The sequence below is a fragment of the Physella acuta genome, unplaced genomic scaffold (assembly GCF_028476545.2).
Source record: "Physella acuta isolate Inbredline_101_S28 unplaced genomic scaffold, ASM2847654v3 ptg000200l, whole genome shotgun sequence".
In the NCBI taxonomy this organism is placed as follows: Eukaryota; Metazoa; Mollusca; class Gastropoda; family Physidae; genus Physella; species Physella acuta.
Window position 1 is genome coordinate 1,749,305 of NW_026731719.1, and position 15,586 is coordinate 1,764,890.

Sequence of the window (15,586 nt, forward strand, 5' to 3'; positions counted from 1 at the left end):
ATTCTGTTAAATCTTCCCATAACATAAATTATAATCTCAACATCCGAGTTAAAGTAACGACCCATAACATATAATCTCAACATTCTAGTTCGTGTAACGACACGCAGTAGCGTGGGATTGTGTATACAATAAGTTGAAGTAGATATTTATGGGGTTTCTTGATATCAAGTAGAGCCAACAACTGGAGCCAACAGTTGGAGCCAACAGTTGGAGCCAACAGTTGGAGCCTACTCTAGAAGCCTGCTGTAGGAGCAAAGTTAGAGAGCCGGATTTGAAGAAGCAACTTTGACAATTATGGTTTCTGCCATGAAGCTTGCAGCTGTGTTTATTCTTGTATGGCTGGATTATTGTGACTCTATAGTGATGATTAATTCAGGTAAAGTTTACTACATTACATTTTGACAAAACGTGTACAAAAATTAATGGACAAGCTGTTGGTCGTTTGACTGAAACAAGTTAAACATTGTAACTACGCTTGTCGTGCTACAGGACAAAGTCATCATAAATGTATACAAGTGGTATATTGATAAAGTGGTATATTATTAAAGTGGTATATTATTAAGGTGGTAAATTCATAAAGTGCCATTTTGCATGCAACTACAATCGTCATCACTTAAGAATGTCGAAAACTGGTATATTTATTTTTTTGTGTCACACTGGTAATTAAGAGACATGGTTCCTCTATTGACAAGCTACGGTAGGTATGTCTTACTTTTGTCACGAGGTTAAGATTTGAACGGAACACTCCCTGTAAACACGATATCACTGACACTACACACTGCCGCGTGCCACATGACACCATCTCTTACATTAGAATCACGTGACCTCAACAGGTTCTCCCTCGGACTGTCCCTTCACCTGGGTATCCTACCCCAACAGCGACTTCTGCTACAAGTTCTGGAAAAGGACCCTGCCCATACCACGTGACAAGGCCGTCCATGTTTGCCGGCTGGTGGGGTCAGAGTTGGTGACCTTTGATTCACAGGAGGAGCTGGTAAGTTGGGTGCTTCAGGTTGGGTGCTATGGTAAGTGCTTCAAGTTGGGTGCTATGGTAAGTGCTTCAAGTCGGGTGCTATGGTAAGTGCTTCAAGTTTGGTGCTATGGTAAGTGCTTCAGGTTTGGTGCTATGGTAAGTGCTTCAAGTTTGGTGCTATGGTAAGTGCTCCAGGTTTGGTGCTATGGTAAGTGCTTCAAGTTAGGTGCTATGGTAAGTGCTTCAAGTTTGGTGCTATGGTAAGTGCTTCAGGTTTGGTGCTATGGTAAGTGCTTCAAGTTTGGTGCTATGGTAAGTGCTTCAAGTTTGGTGCTATGGTAAGTGCTTCAGGTTTGGTGCTATGGTAAGTGCTTCAAGTTTGGTGCTATGGTAAGTGCTTCAAGTTTGGTGCTATGGTAAGTGCTTCAGGTTGGGTGCTATAATGTTTCAAGTTTGGTGCTATGGTAAGTGGTTCAAGTTTGGTGCTATGGTAAGTGTTTCATTTTCGGTGCTATGGTAAGTGCTTCATGTTAGGTGCTATGGTAAGTGCTTCAAGTTTGGTGCTATGGTAAGTGCTTCAAGTTTGGTGCTATGGTAAGTGCTTAATGTTGGGCACTATGGTAAGTGCTTCATGTTGGGTGCTATGGTAAGTGCTTCAAGTTTGGTGCTATGGTAAGTGCTCCAGGTTTGGTGCTATGGTAAGTGCTTCAAGTTAGGTGCTATGGTAAGTGCTTCAAGTTTGGTGCTATGGTAAGTGCTCCAGGTTTGGTGCTATGGTAAGTGCTTCAAGTTAGGTGCTATGGTAAGTGCTTCAAGTTTGGTGCTATGGTAAGTGCTTCAGGTTTGGTGCTATGGTAAGTGCTTCAAGTTTGGTGCTATGGTAAGTGCTTCAAGTTTGGTGCTATGGTAAGTGCTTCAGGTTTGGTGCTATGGTAAGTGCTTCAAGTTTGGTGCTATGGTAAGTGCTTCAAGTTTGGTGCTATGGTAAGTGCTTCAAGTTTGGTGCTATGGTAAGTGCTTCAGGTTGGGTGCTATAATGTTTCAAGTTTGGTGCTATGGTAAGTGGTTCAAGTTTGGTGCTATGGTAAGTGTTTCATTTTCGGTGCTATGGTAAGTGCTTCATGTTAGGTGCTATGGTAAGTGCTTCAAGTTTGGTGCTATGGTAAGTGCTTCAAGTTTGGTGCTATGGTAAGTGCTTAATGTTGGGCACTATGGTAAGTGCTTCATGTTGGGTGCTATGGTAAGTGCTTCAAGTTTGGTGCTATGGTAAGTGCTTAATGTTGGGCACTATGGTAAGTGCTTCATGTTGGGTGCTATGGTAAGTGTTTCATTTTCGGTGCTATGATAGGTGCTTCATGTTGGGCACTATGGTAAGAGTTTCAAGTTGAGTGCTATGGTAAGTGCTTCAGGTTGGGTGCTACGTGCTGTGTTTTTTGTTTATAGTATCGCTACTAAACCATTAGCTAAAACACCGAACTTAAGAATGATTCTTTAAAAATAATCCCAACTAGACGTGGCTGATATCCCAAGGCAAACTGTATCAAACGTTCCGGCCATACCCTGAATGGTGGATTGATGTCCGCTACACAGAGAAGGGGCTGGTGGATACGAACGGTGATCCATATCATATCCAGTTGTAAGTCAGGCTTTCATTATCAGCTGATCATCTTCTCTTTCATCTACAACATCATTCTCATCATTGATGGCGCGCCATCACAATCTCATCGTCCACGTTATTGTTTGGATAAAGCAAATCAAAACATAATTAAATTCATATGATATGTAAACCTATCAACTGCACATTGATCGCTTCTTAAATGAGCACTTTATTATTGTTCTGTTAAATCAGAGGATAGACTCTACTGCACCTGCAATAATGAATGTTATAACTTAATCAATTCATTAATTCATTAACTTTCCAGCCCAACTACTGCGTTTTACCAGCCGTCCTTGACCGTACCTTGCGGGTACATCTCAAATGATGACGTCAGGTTCGACAACTGTACCCAACACACCGGAGTTATTTGTAAACAGCGGAAAGGTGGGTTGTCTGGTGGGATTGAAGGCTGATTGTCATTCTCAAAGCTGTCTATTTTGTTAAGGATGAGGGATATTTGTGTAAACTTGGTTATTAATTAGGGAGGGGGGATCATTCGAAATTTAAAACCATTAGCTGTGTTTCCGATAATAAAGTTTTGATGTTATGGCTAGTAATAAAGTGGTTCATGTTTCTATCTTCAGATACTGTCTTGTTGTGTGACTACGACGACGGGTGGGTCGCAGTCAACGGCTCATGTCTGCGTCACTCGGTCGTCAAGAAGACATGGAACGACGCAATGTAAGTCTCTTGGTTTTATGGAGGTAATTAGGTCACCTTTTGGGATGTCAATAGGTCACCTTATGAAGGTCAATAGGTCACCTTATGGAGGTCAGTAGGTCACCTATAGAGGTCAATAGGACACATTATGGGGTCAATAGGTCACCTTTTGGGAGGTCAATATGTCACAATATTTCACTATATTGATGCCAAGAGGTCACAATACATATCGACCTAGTGTAGATGTTTTGCCGATTTCTAAAAACTATGTTAAAGAATTTTAAAATAGCTATGCAAAAAAGTTTAGATTACTTTATTGAGGGCAGGTTAACTCCCCCCCACCCCCCAAAAAAATACACATTTAAGTCAGAAATTTTGATTTCTCAAAATCTATTGTTTCCGAAACAGGATTCAACTCTGAACATTTGTGTAGAATTATTTTGCCTAACTACGTATTGCTAGTATTTTTTTAAAATAATTTTTTAATTAATGAGAATAATGACATAATTCACCTATATTAAGCAACATTTGGCAACACAAAAATTAAAAACTAACTAAAATATGTTTTTATGGCTAAGTAAGAGGCTCCAGATGCAACTAATTTAACGAGAGGTTTTAAAAATGACTTTTTTATAAAGTTTTCGCTTTTTTTTTTGCAAATTTAGTAGGCCTATATTTTCATTATTTAGCGCTTTTCTCAAAATGTTACTTTTTAACAAAATTGTACCAGTTAAATCACTTTAGCTAAAAAAAAATAAATAAATTAAAAAAAAGTTCAAAAACTGTTCCCTAAACACTGCGTGTAAAGTAGTTGTAAAATAATTTCTATATCTTTGAAACTTTACATTTTATAAAATAAAATCCTAAATCAACTCCAACTTTTTTTTGACATTTTTAGAGCTCAGATTAAATTTTTTTGGGATAAAATCCATTTATTATTATTTTCAAATTGTTTAAGTTCATCTTTTTTGAATTTGTGTATATTACACTATGTTAAAATTTGTGTTATTCTGACAATTAGAAGCTGTGTTATTGTGATTTCAATGAAAGCTAATTTTGAGCTATTTTACCCTAAAAATGACACTTTTTAGAAAGTATTTTCACAAAACCATAACTTTTTAGTGATTTTTTTGCTTTTTTTTCTCACTTAAAAAAAGTCCTAACACCTAATTTTCAATTTGGGGGTTTAACCTGACCTTAAGTACTGTATTAAATGTAAATAACAGCAACACCCGCTAACGTTATGGCTTATCACATTTTCTTCATTTGGACATGGCTGTTTAGTGTAGTAGCCTGACGAGCTAGAAATGTCTTTGAAGTGGTATCCTGTGAGAGAATAAAGTTCCGAATTGAAAGATACTAGAGGCCACACAGGAAAAGACTTTTGACTAATGTTTTACTACCGAGGTAAGACCACGCAACCTCCGATAAAAGAAATGTTTCTTCTTTCACCAGAACAACTTGTGAGAAACTACAAAGTGCTCTCGCCACAGTCGACAACTCAATCAGGACATCATTTGTATTCCACGAGTCAATGTTTCGCATCTCATGGGTGGGATTCCAGCAGTCGTCTAGTGGGGCTGTAAGTTGTCTGTTGGCTGGTTCTAGTGGGGATGGCATGAATTACAAAAAAAAAAAAAAAAAAAAAAAAAACAAAAAAACCAACACGACATGTTTTCTGTGTTGCAGTTCACATGGAGCAACGGAACTCCTGTAAATACTTCTTTACTACAGCCACAATCAACCCCCAAAAGTGGCAAGTCGGAAAGATGGTAAGTCGGAAAGGTGGTAAGTCGGAAAGGTGGTAAGTCGGAAAGGTGGTAAGTAACACTATTTATCACCATCCACGACCTTTCAGCTTCCTAATCTGAATGGTAATTATTGCAAATTATAGACGACATTGTCTTTTACTACGGGTAAAGCGCTGTACAATACGAACACATGGCACTACGTTTAAGTTAAGAAAGAATGAAAACCACTGTATACATTACCTTGCTATCTTTTAATCGTATAGTATTAGTCTACACAGTAGCACACACAACGCTTTTTGTTTCTCATATTTCTCGACAATTTGTTACCATTTTCTCTAGTGTGCCCACACAGGTCCCTAGATAACTGTAGTTACAATTTTCTCTTGTGTACTCACACAGGTCCCTAGATAACTGTAGTTACAATCTTCTCTTGTATGCTCACACAGGTCCCTAGATAACTGTAGTTACAATTTTCTCTTGTGTACTCACACAGGTCCCTAGATAACTGTAGTTACAATCTTCTCTTGTGTACTCACACAGGTCCCTAGATAACTGTAGTTACAATTTTCTCTTGTGTGCTCACACAGTTCCCTAGATAACTGTAGTTACAATCTTCTCTTGTGTACTCACACAGGTCCCTAGATAACTGTAGTTACAATCTTCTCTTGTGTACTCACACTGGTCCCTAGATAACTGTAGTTACAACCTTCTCTTGTGTACTCACACAGGTCCCTAGATAACTGTAGTTACAATCTTCTCTTGTGTGCTCACACAGTTCCCTAGATAACTGTAGTTACAATCTTCTCTTGTGTACTCACACAGGTCCCTAGATAACTGTAGTTACAATCTTCTCTTGTGTGCTCACACAGTTCCCTAGATAACTGTAGTTACAATCTTCTCTTGTGTGCTCACACAGGTCCCTAGATAACTGTAGTTACAATCTTCTCTGGTGTACTCACACAGGTCCCTAGATAACTGTAGTTACAATCTTCTCTTGTGTACTCACACAGGTCCCTAGATAACTGTAGTTACAATCTTCTCTTGTGTACTCACACAGGTCCCTAGATAACTGTAGTTACAATCTTCTCTTGTGTGCTCACACAGTTCCCTAGATAACTGTAGTTACAATCTTCTCTTGTGTACTCACACAGGTCCCTAGATAACTGTAGTTACAATCTTCTCTTGTGTACTCACACAGGTCCCTAGATAACTGTAGTTACAATTTTCTCTTGTGTGCTCACACAGGTCCCTAGATAACTGTAGTTACAATTTTCTCTTGTGTACTCACACAGGTCCCTAGATAACTGTAGTTACAATCTTCTCTTGTGTACTCACACAGGTCCCTAGATAACTGTAGTTACAATTTTCTCTTGTGTACTCACACAGGTCCCTAGATAACTGTAGTTACAATTTTCTCTTGTGTACTCACACAGGTCCCTAGATAACTGTAGTTACAATTTTCTCTTGTGTGCTCACACAGTTCCCTAGATAACTGTAGTTACAATCTTCTCTTGTGTACTCACACAGGTCCCTAGATAACTGCAGTTACAATCTTCTCTTGTGTACTCACACAGGTCCCTAGATAACTGTTGTTACAATTTTCTCTTGTGTACTCACACAGGTCCCTAGATAACTGGAGTTACAATTTTCTCTTGTGTACTCACACAGGTCCCTAGATAACTGTAGTTACAATCTTCTCTTGTGTACTCACACAGGTCCCTAGATAACTGTAGTTACAATTTTCTCTTGTGTACTCACACAGGTCCCTAGATAACTGTAGTTACAATTTTCTCTTGTGTACTCACACAGGTCCCTAGATAACTGTAGTTACAATTTTCTCTTGTGTGCTCACACAGTTCCCTAGATAACTGTAGTTACAATCTTCTCTTGTGTACTCACACAGGTCCCTAGATAACTGTAGTTACAATTTTCTCTTGTGTGCTCACACAGGTCCCTAGATAACTGTAGTTACAATTTTCTCTTGTGTGCTCACACAGGTCCCTAGATAACTGTAGTTACAATTTTCTCTTGTGTACTCACACAGGTCCCTAGATAACTGTAGTTACAATCTTCTCTTGTGTACTCACACAGGTCCCTAGATAACTGTAGTTACAATCTTTTCTTGTATGCTCACACAGGTCCCTAGATAACTGTAGTTACAATTTTCTCTTGTGTACTCACACAGGTCCCTAGATAACTGTAGTTACAATTTTCTCTTGTGTACTCACACAGGTCCCTAGATAACTGTAGTTACAATTTTCTCTTGTGTACTCACACAGGTCCCTAGATAACTGTAGTTACAATCTTCTCTTGTGTACTCACACAGGTCCCTAGATAACTGTAGTTACAATTTTCTCTTGTGTGCTCACACAGGTCCCTAGATAACTGTAGTTACAATTTTCTCTTGTGTACTCACACAGGTCCCTAGATAACTGTAGTTACAATTTTCTCTTGTGTACTCACACAGGTCCCTAGATAACTGTAGTTACAATTTTCTCTTGTGTACTCACACAGGTCCCTAGATAACTGTAGTTACAATTTTCTCTTGTGTACTCACACAGGTCCCTAGATAACTGTAGTTACAATTTTCTCTTGTGTGCTCACACAGGTCCCTAGATAACTGTAGTTACAATCTTCTCTTGTGTACTCACACAGGTCCCTAGATAACTGTAGTTACCTGAACGTGAGCAGTGCCAGTGAGTACCGTCTGGGTACTGGTGGCTGCATGGAGACCCGGGAGTTCACGTGCGAGAAGATGCAGGGTAGGTGGGAGAGAGGGGTGGAGAGGGTAGGGGTGGAGAGGGTAGGTGGGAGGGGAGGGGTGGAGGGGGTAGGGGTGGAGAGGGTAGGTGGGAGGGTAGGTTGGAGGGTAGGGGTGGAGAGGGTAGGTGGGGGAGGAGGGGTGGAGAGGGTAAGGGTGGAGAGGGTAGGGGTGGAGAGGGTAGGTGGGAGGGGAGGGGTGGAGGGGGTAGGTGGGAGAGGAGGGGTGGAGAGGGTAGGGGTGGAGAGGGTAGGTGGGGGAGGAGGGGTGGAGAGGGTAAGGGTGGAGAGGGTAGGGGTGGAGAGGGTTGGTGGGAGGGGAGGGCCGGAGAGGGTAGGGGTGAAGAGGGTAGGTGGGGGAGGAGGGGTGGAGAGGGTAAGGGTGGAGAGGGTAGGGGTGGAGAGGGTAGGTGGGAGGGGAGGGGTGGAGGGGGTAGGTGGGAGAGGAGGGGTGGAGAGGGTAGGGGTGGAGAGGGTAGGTGGGGGAGGAGGGGTGGAGAGGGTAAGGGTGGAGAAGGTAGGGGTGGAGAGGGTAGGTGGGAGGGGAGGGGTGGAGGGGGTAGGTGGGAGGGGAGGGGTGGGGTGGAGAGGGTAGGGGTGGAGAGGGTAGGGGTGGAGAGGGTTGGTGGGAGGGGAGGGCCGGAGAGGGTAGGGGTGGAGAGGGTAGGTGGGGGAGGAGGGGTGGAGAGGGTAAGGGTGGAGAGGGTAGGGGTGGAGAGGGTAGGTCTGAGGGGAGGGGTGGAGGGGGTAGGTGGGAGAAGAGGGGTGGAGAGGGTAGGGTCGGAGAGGGTAGGTGGGGGAGGAGGGGTGGAGAGGGTAAGGGTGGAGAGGGTAGGGGTGGAGAGGGTAGGTGGGAGGGGAGGGGTGGAGTTGGTAGGTGGGAGGGGAGGGGTGGGGTGGAGAATGTAGGGGTGGAGAGGGTAGGTGGGGGAGGAGGGGTGGAGTGGGTAAGGGTGGAGGTGTAGGGGTGGAGAGGGTAGGGGTGGAGAGGGTAGGTGGGAGGGGAGGGGTGGAGAGGGTAGGGGTGGAGAGGGAAGGGGTGGAGAGGGAAGGGGTGGAGAGGGTAGGTGGGAGGGGAGGGGTGGAGAGGGTAGGGGTGGAGAGGATAGGGGTGGAGAGGGAAGGGGTGGAAAGGGTAGGGGATGGTCACGTGGTGTTACGCCACACAACTGCCACACTTCTTGTTCTATGTAAACACACTCAACACACACAGTCAGGGGACACGTAAGAGACGTAACAGGAAAAGGTTGGGGATGGTTAAACATACATTGGGATTTAACATTCGTGATAAATTTAGCTTTCCTCTTGTATTTATGATAAATTATATTTAAAAAAAAATTCAGAATGAAAGAAATACGGTAAAAACAACGTTAGGGTTGTTTTAAACAGGTTAAAAATGCATGTCACGAAACCCACAAAACAAGTGCATAGAAAACATTTGTAAATTGAGCAACAGACACGTTTAATTGTTATAACCAATTCATACAGAGTACTAACTCGATAAGGACAAGCTCCTCGACATATCTCAAAGCGTGTCTCTATTTTAACACAGCGTCTATCTAACATACCGTGTCTCTATAACCGTCATAACGTATACTTATATAAACATACCGTATATCTATTTTACCAAACCGTATATCTATTTTACCAAACCGTATATCTATTTTACCATACCGTATATCTATTTTACCATACCGTATATCTATTTTACCATAGCGAATATCTATTTTACCATAGCGAATATCTATTTTACCATACCGTATATCTATTTTACCATAGCGAATATCTATTTTACCATAGCGAATATCTATTTTACCATACCGTATATCTATTTTACCATAGCGAATATCTATTTTACCATACAGTATATCTATTTTACCATAGCGAATATCTATTTTACCATAGCGAATATCTATTTTACCATACAGTATATCTATTTTACCATAGCGAATATCTATTTTACCATAGCGAATATCTATTTTACCATACCGTATATCTATTTTACCATAGCGAATATCTATTTTACCATAGCGAATATCTATTTTACCATACCGTATATCTATTTTACCATAGCGAATATCTATTTTACCATACAGTATATCTATTTTACCATAGCGAATATCTATTTTACCATAGCGAATATCTATTTTACCATACAGTATATCTATTTTACCATAGCGAATATCTATTTTACCATAGCGAATATCTATTTTACCATACCGTATATCTATTTTACCATAGCGAATATCTATTTTACCATAGCGAATATCTATTTTACCATAGCGAATATCTATTTTACCATACCGTATATCTATTTTACCATAGCGAATATCTATTTTACCATAGCGAATATCTATTTTACCATAGCGAATATCTATTTTACCATAGCGAATATCTATTTTACCATAGCGAATATCTATTTTACCATAGCGAATATCTTTTTTACCATACCGTTTCTATTTTCACCCGCCAACATTTTTCTCGTGCAGGCCAGTGTCCCGATGGATGGCTCATCTACAGGTCGACCTGCTTCAAGTTTTTCCCAAGAATTGAGATGACCTGTATGGAAGCCAGGAATTATTGTCTCTCTCTGGACGCTGACTTGCTCAAAATCTTATCGTAAGGCAGCTCATCACATACTCGTCAGAGCTATCTCAGCTAGAGGGGAACTACAGTGAAAGGCTTAGTTCTAGTGGGGAATTACAATCAAAGGCCTTCATCTAGAGGGGAATTTCAGTAAAAAACAATACATTGGTAAACTCAAAAACATCGGTCAAATGACAAATTTTTGAAGAAGTCTAAATGTCCACTTAACTATTAATTATTGCTTTAGTTTTATGAATGAATAAGTAATGCTAATATTAAAATATTAAAATTAATGTAATTCAGTTCTATCATTTGCGTGAGAAGATTTTCTGTAACTTAAAGGGCAGGTATTCAGATGAAAGTTAACGAACTTCTCTCAGAATTCGAAGCAATGTCTGTCAATTATTTCTGGATTGGAATATCAGGTTAGTGACAAAGTTAATTAATTAAAAGCTAGACAATAATACTTAGATTGATCAAAGTAAATTAATTAAAAGCTAGACAACACTACTTAGGTTGATCATAGTTAATTAATTAAAATCTAGACAACACTACTTAGGTTGATGAAGCTCAATAGACGAACACAGTTACCAATCTATTAGAGAAAATAAATCCAAAATCAAATACCTGCTGCCTTGCTGATAGTCCTTGGGTGGACGAAGCACAAATGCTATGGAAAAAATTCAGATGCGAAACATGATGATGTCGACAAACCATTAGGCGCGTAACATGTTGACACGTCAAACTTAATTGTGTTGGAGGAAATTCCTAGCAAATTTAATAACAAGAACGAAGAAGATGTAGAAATAAACCGGGAGTGATCTCCCCTAAACTTTCTCGAATATTCTTATATAAAATAACAGGGGATGGGAACTCGGGCTATAGACATGATTTTTAATCCATTTTAAATACTTAAAGTTTTAAAAATAGAATAAAATGTCGTAGACAAATTAATTGCACACCAAGTGAACGCCAAATAAAAAAGCGCATAATAGTGCGCAATATTATTAGTACTTTTAAAATTTACATTAGTTTTTTGAGAAATCGGAAGTAGCGTAAAGTACTACTTCCAGTCAACGGAAATTACTCAAAATTTAACAGAAGGTAGAGAATTAGATCTTTTACTTACATGTGAAATTTCATTTATCTATCTGAAATAGTACTCAAGTTATAGGCTTTTGAAAAATTCAAAGTAGGAAAAGTACCACTTCCGGTTATCGGAAATCGCTCAAAAGTTGATACGAATCTACGATTTTGATAAAATACTTATATATGAAATTTCATCAACCTAGCTGTAACGGTACTCAAGTTATCGTGTTTACACACGGCCAGACAGACAGACAGACACACAGACAGACACACAGACATACGGACAAGATTGCAAAATTATGTTTTTCCGTATCAGTGAGGTGTAAAACGTCGAGATTTGTAAAAATCTCGATTTTTTTTTGCACGATTACAAGACTTTCTCTATACTTCGTATATACGAGAAAGTAAAAAAGACAAAAATAAATAAACTTCAAATTTACTGAACCAAACAATGAAATATAATTAAAATTTGATAACTATACCCAAACTGCAGAGGCGTAGCGAGGGGGGGGACATGTCCCCGGGCGCCGACCTTACGGGGGGGGGGGGCGCCAAAATGGGTTGGAAAAAAAATTGACAGTTTGAGGGGGGTATAAACGAAAAGTTGGAGGGGGGGGGGGGTGCAAATCAAATGTTCGAGGGGGGGTGCAAATCGAAAGTTGCTACGCCTCTGCCAAACTGAATGAGCTATATGTTATAAATCACATACAAATCACCTTGTACAAGGTATATGATAAAATATATACAAATCAACTTGTACAAGGTATATGATAAAATATATACAAATCAACTTGTACAAGGTATATGATAAAATATATACACATTAAACTGTATAAGCTGTATGATAAAAGACATACACATCAAACTGTATAAACCAGATTTTCCTGGCATGGAGTTCTTCAAATGGGTAGACGGAACCCCAGTCAGTAACTATGACAACTGGAGCTTAAATCCCCCAGTGAATGTCGCTGGTCTACAGGAGTGTGCCTATATTGACACAGGCAAGTACACGGCTAGAATAGGTTAGGTTTAGGTGATTGGTAGCATAGGCTAGATTAGGTTAGGCTTAGGTGTGGGATAGTACACAGCTAGATTAGGTTAGGTTTGGGTGTGGGATAGTACACGGCTAGATTAGAAGGTTAGGCTTAGGTGAGGGATAGTACACGGCTAGATTAGGTTAGGCTTAGATAGTACACGGCTAGATTAGGTTAGGTTTAGGTGTGGGATAGTACACGGCTAGATTAGGTTAGGTTTAGGTGATTGGTAGCATAGGCTAGATTAGGTTAGGTTTAGGTGTGGGATAGTACACGGCTAGATTAGGTTAGGCTTAGGTGTGGGATAGTACACGGCTAGATTAGGTTAGGTTTAGGTGTTGGATAGTACACGGCTAGATTAGGTTAGGTTTAGGTGAGTGATAGTACACGGCTAGATTAGGTTAGGTTTAGGTGAGTGATAGTACACGGCTAGATTAGGTTAGGTTTAGGTGAGTGATAGTACACGGCTAGTTCAGAAGGTTAGGTTTAGGTGTGGGATAGTACACGGCTAGATTAGGTTAGGTTTAGGTGAGTGATAGTACACGGCTAGATTAGGTTAGGTTTAGGTGAGTGATAGTACACGGCTAGATTAAGTTAGGTTTAGGTGTGGGATAGTACACGGCTAGTTCAGAAGGTTAGGTTTAGGTGATGGGATAGTACACGGCTAGATTAGGTTAGGTTTAGGTGAGTGATAGTACACGGCTAGATTAGGTTAGGTTTAGGTGAGTGATAGTACACGGCTAGTTCAGAAGGTTAGGCTTAGGTGTGGGATAGTACATGGCTAGTTCAGGTTAGGTTTGGGTGTGGGATAGTACACGGCTAGATTAGAAGGTTAGGTTTATGTGATGTGTAGCATAAGGCTTGTTTAAGTTTAAGATAACATAAAATGTAGAAATCAGTAAATTCTTTCTATCTAACTGTTGCATTAGTTTTAAAAAAAAAACGCAAGTACTAAATCACATTTCTTTCCAACTGTTGCATCTGTTTTCTGTAGCCGATCCTTTAGGCAAGTGGCGAGTGGACAGTGCTCTACGGTACAAACCTTTTGGCTGCAGTAGAGCTGCCAGTAAACCAATAGGTCACGCCAACCTTAGACCAGGTACCTGGTTGTTGACCTTATTAGTTAAGTTACGTTAGGTCAATGTGTTGAGTGATTGACATAAATTACTTTAAGTTACCTTAGGTCAATGTGTTGAGTGATTGACGCAAATTACTTTAAGTTACTTTAGGTCAATGTGTTGAGTGATTGACATAAATTACGTTAAGTTACTTTAGGTCAATGTGTTGAGTGATTGACATAAATTACTGTAAGTTACCTTAGGTCAATGTGTTGAATGATTGACACAAATTACTTTAAGTTACCTTAGGTCAATGTGTTGAGTGATTGACATAAATTACTTTAAGTTACCTTAGGTCAAAATGTTGAGTGATTGATACACATTACGTTTGTTAGCTTAGATCAAAGTGTTGAATGATTGCCATAGATTACATTCAGTTACCTTAGATCAATGTGTTGAATGATTGACATAAATTAAGTTGAGTTAGTGTAGAGCGTCCATTCTATCTGAAAGCTTTGTGTCTTCCATGGCAAAACTCATCCTATATTAATGTTGGTGAATATCGCTTTACCAGTTTATTTAACCTAGAGACGAGTTCCATGTAGCAGACATGACACCACTTTTTGTGCAGGTGAAGCAGACTGTGAGGACGGCTGGAGAGTCGTTGGTGACTCCTGCATCTACATCAGTGGCGTCATCACTGACTGGGTAGACGCAACTACAAAATGTGCGTCTTTGAACAGTCAAGTTGCCGTCATTAAGACACAAGACGCCTACAGAAATTTGGCCGGTAAAACATGTTTTCTTTGGTGTAGTTAGTCCCTCTGGTAATTTGCTAGGGTCGACTTAAACAGAAATTTGGCCGGTAAAACATGTTTTTCTTTAGTGTAGTTAGTCCCTCTGGTAATTTGCTAGGGTCGACTTAAACAGAAATTTGGCCGGTAAAACATGTTTTCTTTGGTGTAGTTAGTCCCTCTGGTAATTTGCTAGGGTCGACTTGAACTTTGTAGCAGTTCATGTAAAGGCGGAATATAATTAAAACAAAAACTTAGTAGAATATACACAATGTTAACGAGTTTTAAATCAATTTTGTATAAGTCAGAATGTTAACTGTTTCGAAAAGACTGTATAAAAAGGTTAATTTTTCCAAACAGATATAATAAAACACGCAATGTTAACTTTTTCAAACAGATATCATAAAACACGGAATGTTCTACATTGGGCTACAGTACACAGAGACACAATTCTCTTACAGGTGGATCAATGGGTCTTGGGTGAGTTTTTTGTAGTACTGTGTTCTTGTGTTATGTGTTACTGTGTGTCCTTGTGTTATGTGTTACTGTGTGTCCTTGTGTTATGTACTACTGTGTGTCCTTGTGTTATGTGCTACTGTGTGTCCTTGTGTTACGTGCTACTGTGTGTCCTTGTGTTATGTGCTACTGTGTGTCCTTGTGTTATGTACTACTGTGTGTCCTTGTGTTATGTGCTACTGTGTGTCCTTGTGTTATGTGCTACTGTGTGTCCTTGTGTTACGTGCTACTGTGTGTCCTTGTGTTATGTGCTACTGTGTGTCCTTGTGTTATGTACTACTGTGTGTCCTTGTGTTATGTGTTACTGTGTGTCCGTGTGTTATGTGCTACTGTGTTACCTTGTGTTATGTGCTACTGTGTTACCTTGTGTTATGTGCTACTGTGTTACCTTGTGTTACGTGCTACTGTGTTACCTTGTGTTATGTGCTACTGTGTTACCTTGTGTTACGTGCTACTGTGTTACCTTGTGTTATGTGCTACTGTGTTACCTTGTGTTATGTGCTACTGTGTTACCTTGTGTTATGTGCTACTGTGTTACCTTGTGTTATGTGCTACTGTGTTACCTTGTGTTATGTGAGCTACTGTGTGTCCTTGTGTTATGTGAGCTACTGTGTGTCCTTGTGTTATGTGCTACTGTGTGTCCTTGTGTTATGTGCTACTGTGTGTCCGTGTGTTATGTGCTACTGTGTTACCTTGTGTTATGTGCTA

General features: G+C 40.2%; 1 protein-coding gene across 1 annotated transcript in view; it reads left to right on the top strand.

The window, feature by feature from the left end:
- The first annotated feature begins 294 nt into the window (after positions 1–294).
- Positions 295–15,586, top strand: part of LOC131937136 (C-type mannose receptor 2-like) — a 36,613-nt gene continuing 21,321 nt past the window's right edge. Inside the window, exons 1-13 of the mRNA XM_059294327.1 lie at positions 295–376; positions 834–994; positions 2,485–2,609; positions 2,896–3,014; positions 3,215–3,311; positions 4,746–4,872; positions 4,980–5,062; positions 7,697–7,803; positions 10,291–10,420; positions 10,730–10,812; positions 12,355–12,477; positions 13,505–13,609; positions 14,200–14,358. Of these exons, the coding sequence (XP_059150310.1) occupies positions 295–376; positions 834–994; positions 2,485–2,609; positions 2,896–3,014; positions 3,215–3,311; positions 4,746–4,872; positions 4,980–5,062; positions 7,697–7,803; positions 10,291–10,420; positions 10,730–10,812; positions 12,355–12,477; positions 13,505–13,609; positions 14,200–14,358 (1,501 nt within the window). The remainder of the gene's footprint in view (positions 377–833; positions 995–2,484; positions 2,610–2,895; positions 3,015–3,214; positions 3,312–4,745; positions 4,873–4,979; positions 5,063–7,696; positions 7,804–10,290; positions 10,421–10,729; positions 10,813–12,354; positions 12,478–13,504; positions 13,610–14,199; positions 14,359–15,586) is intronic.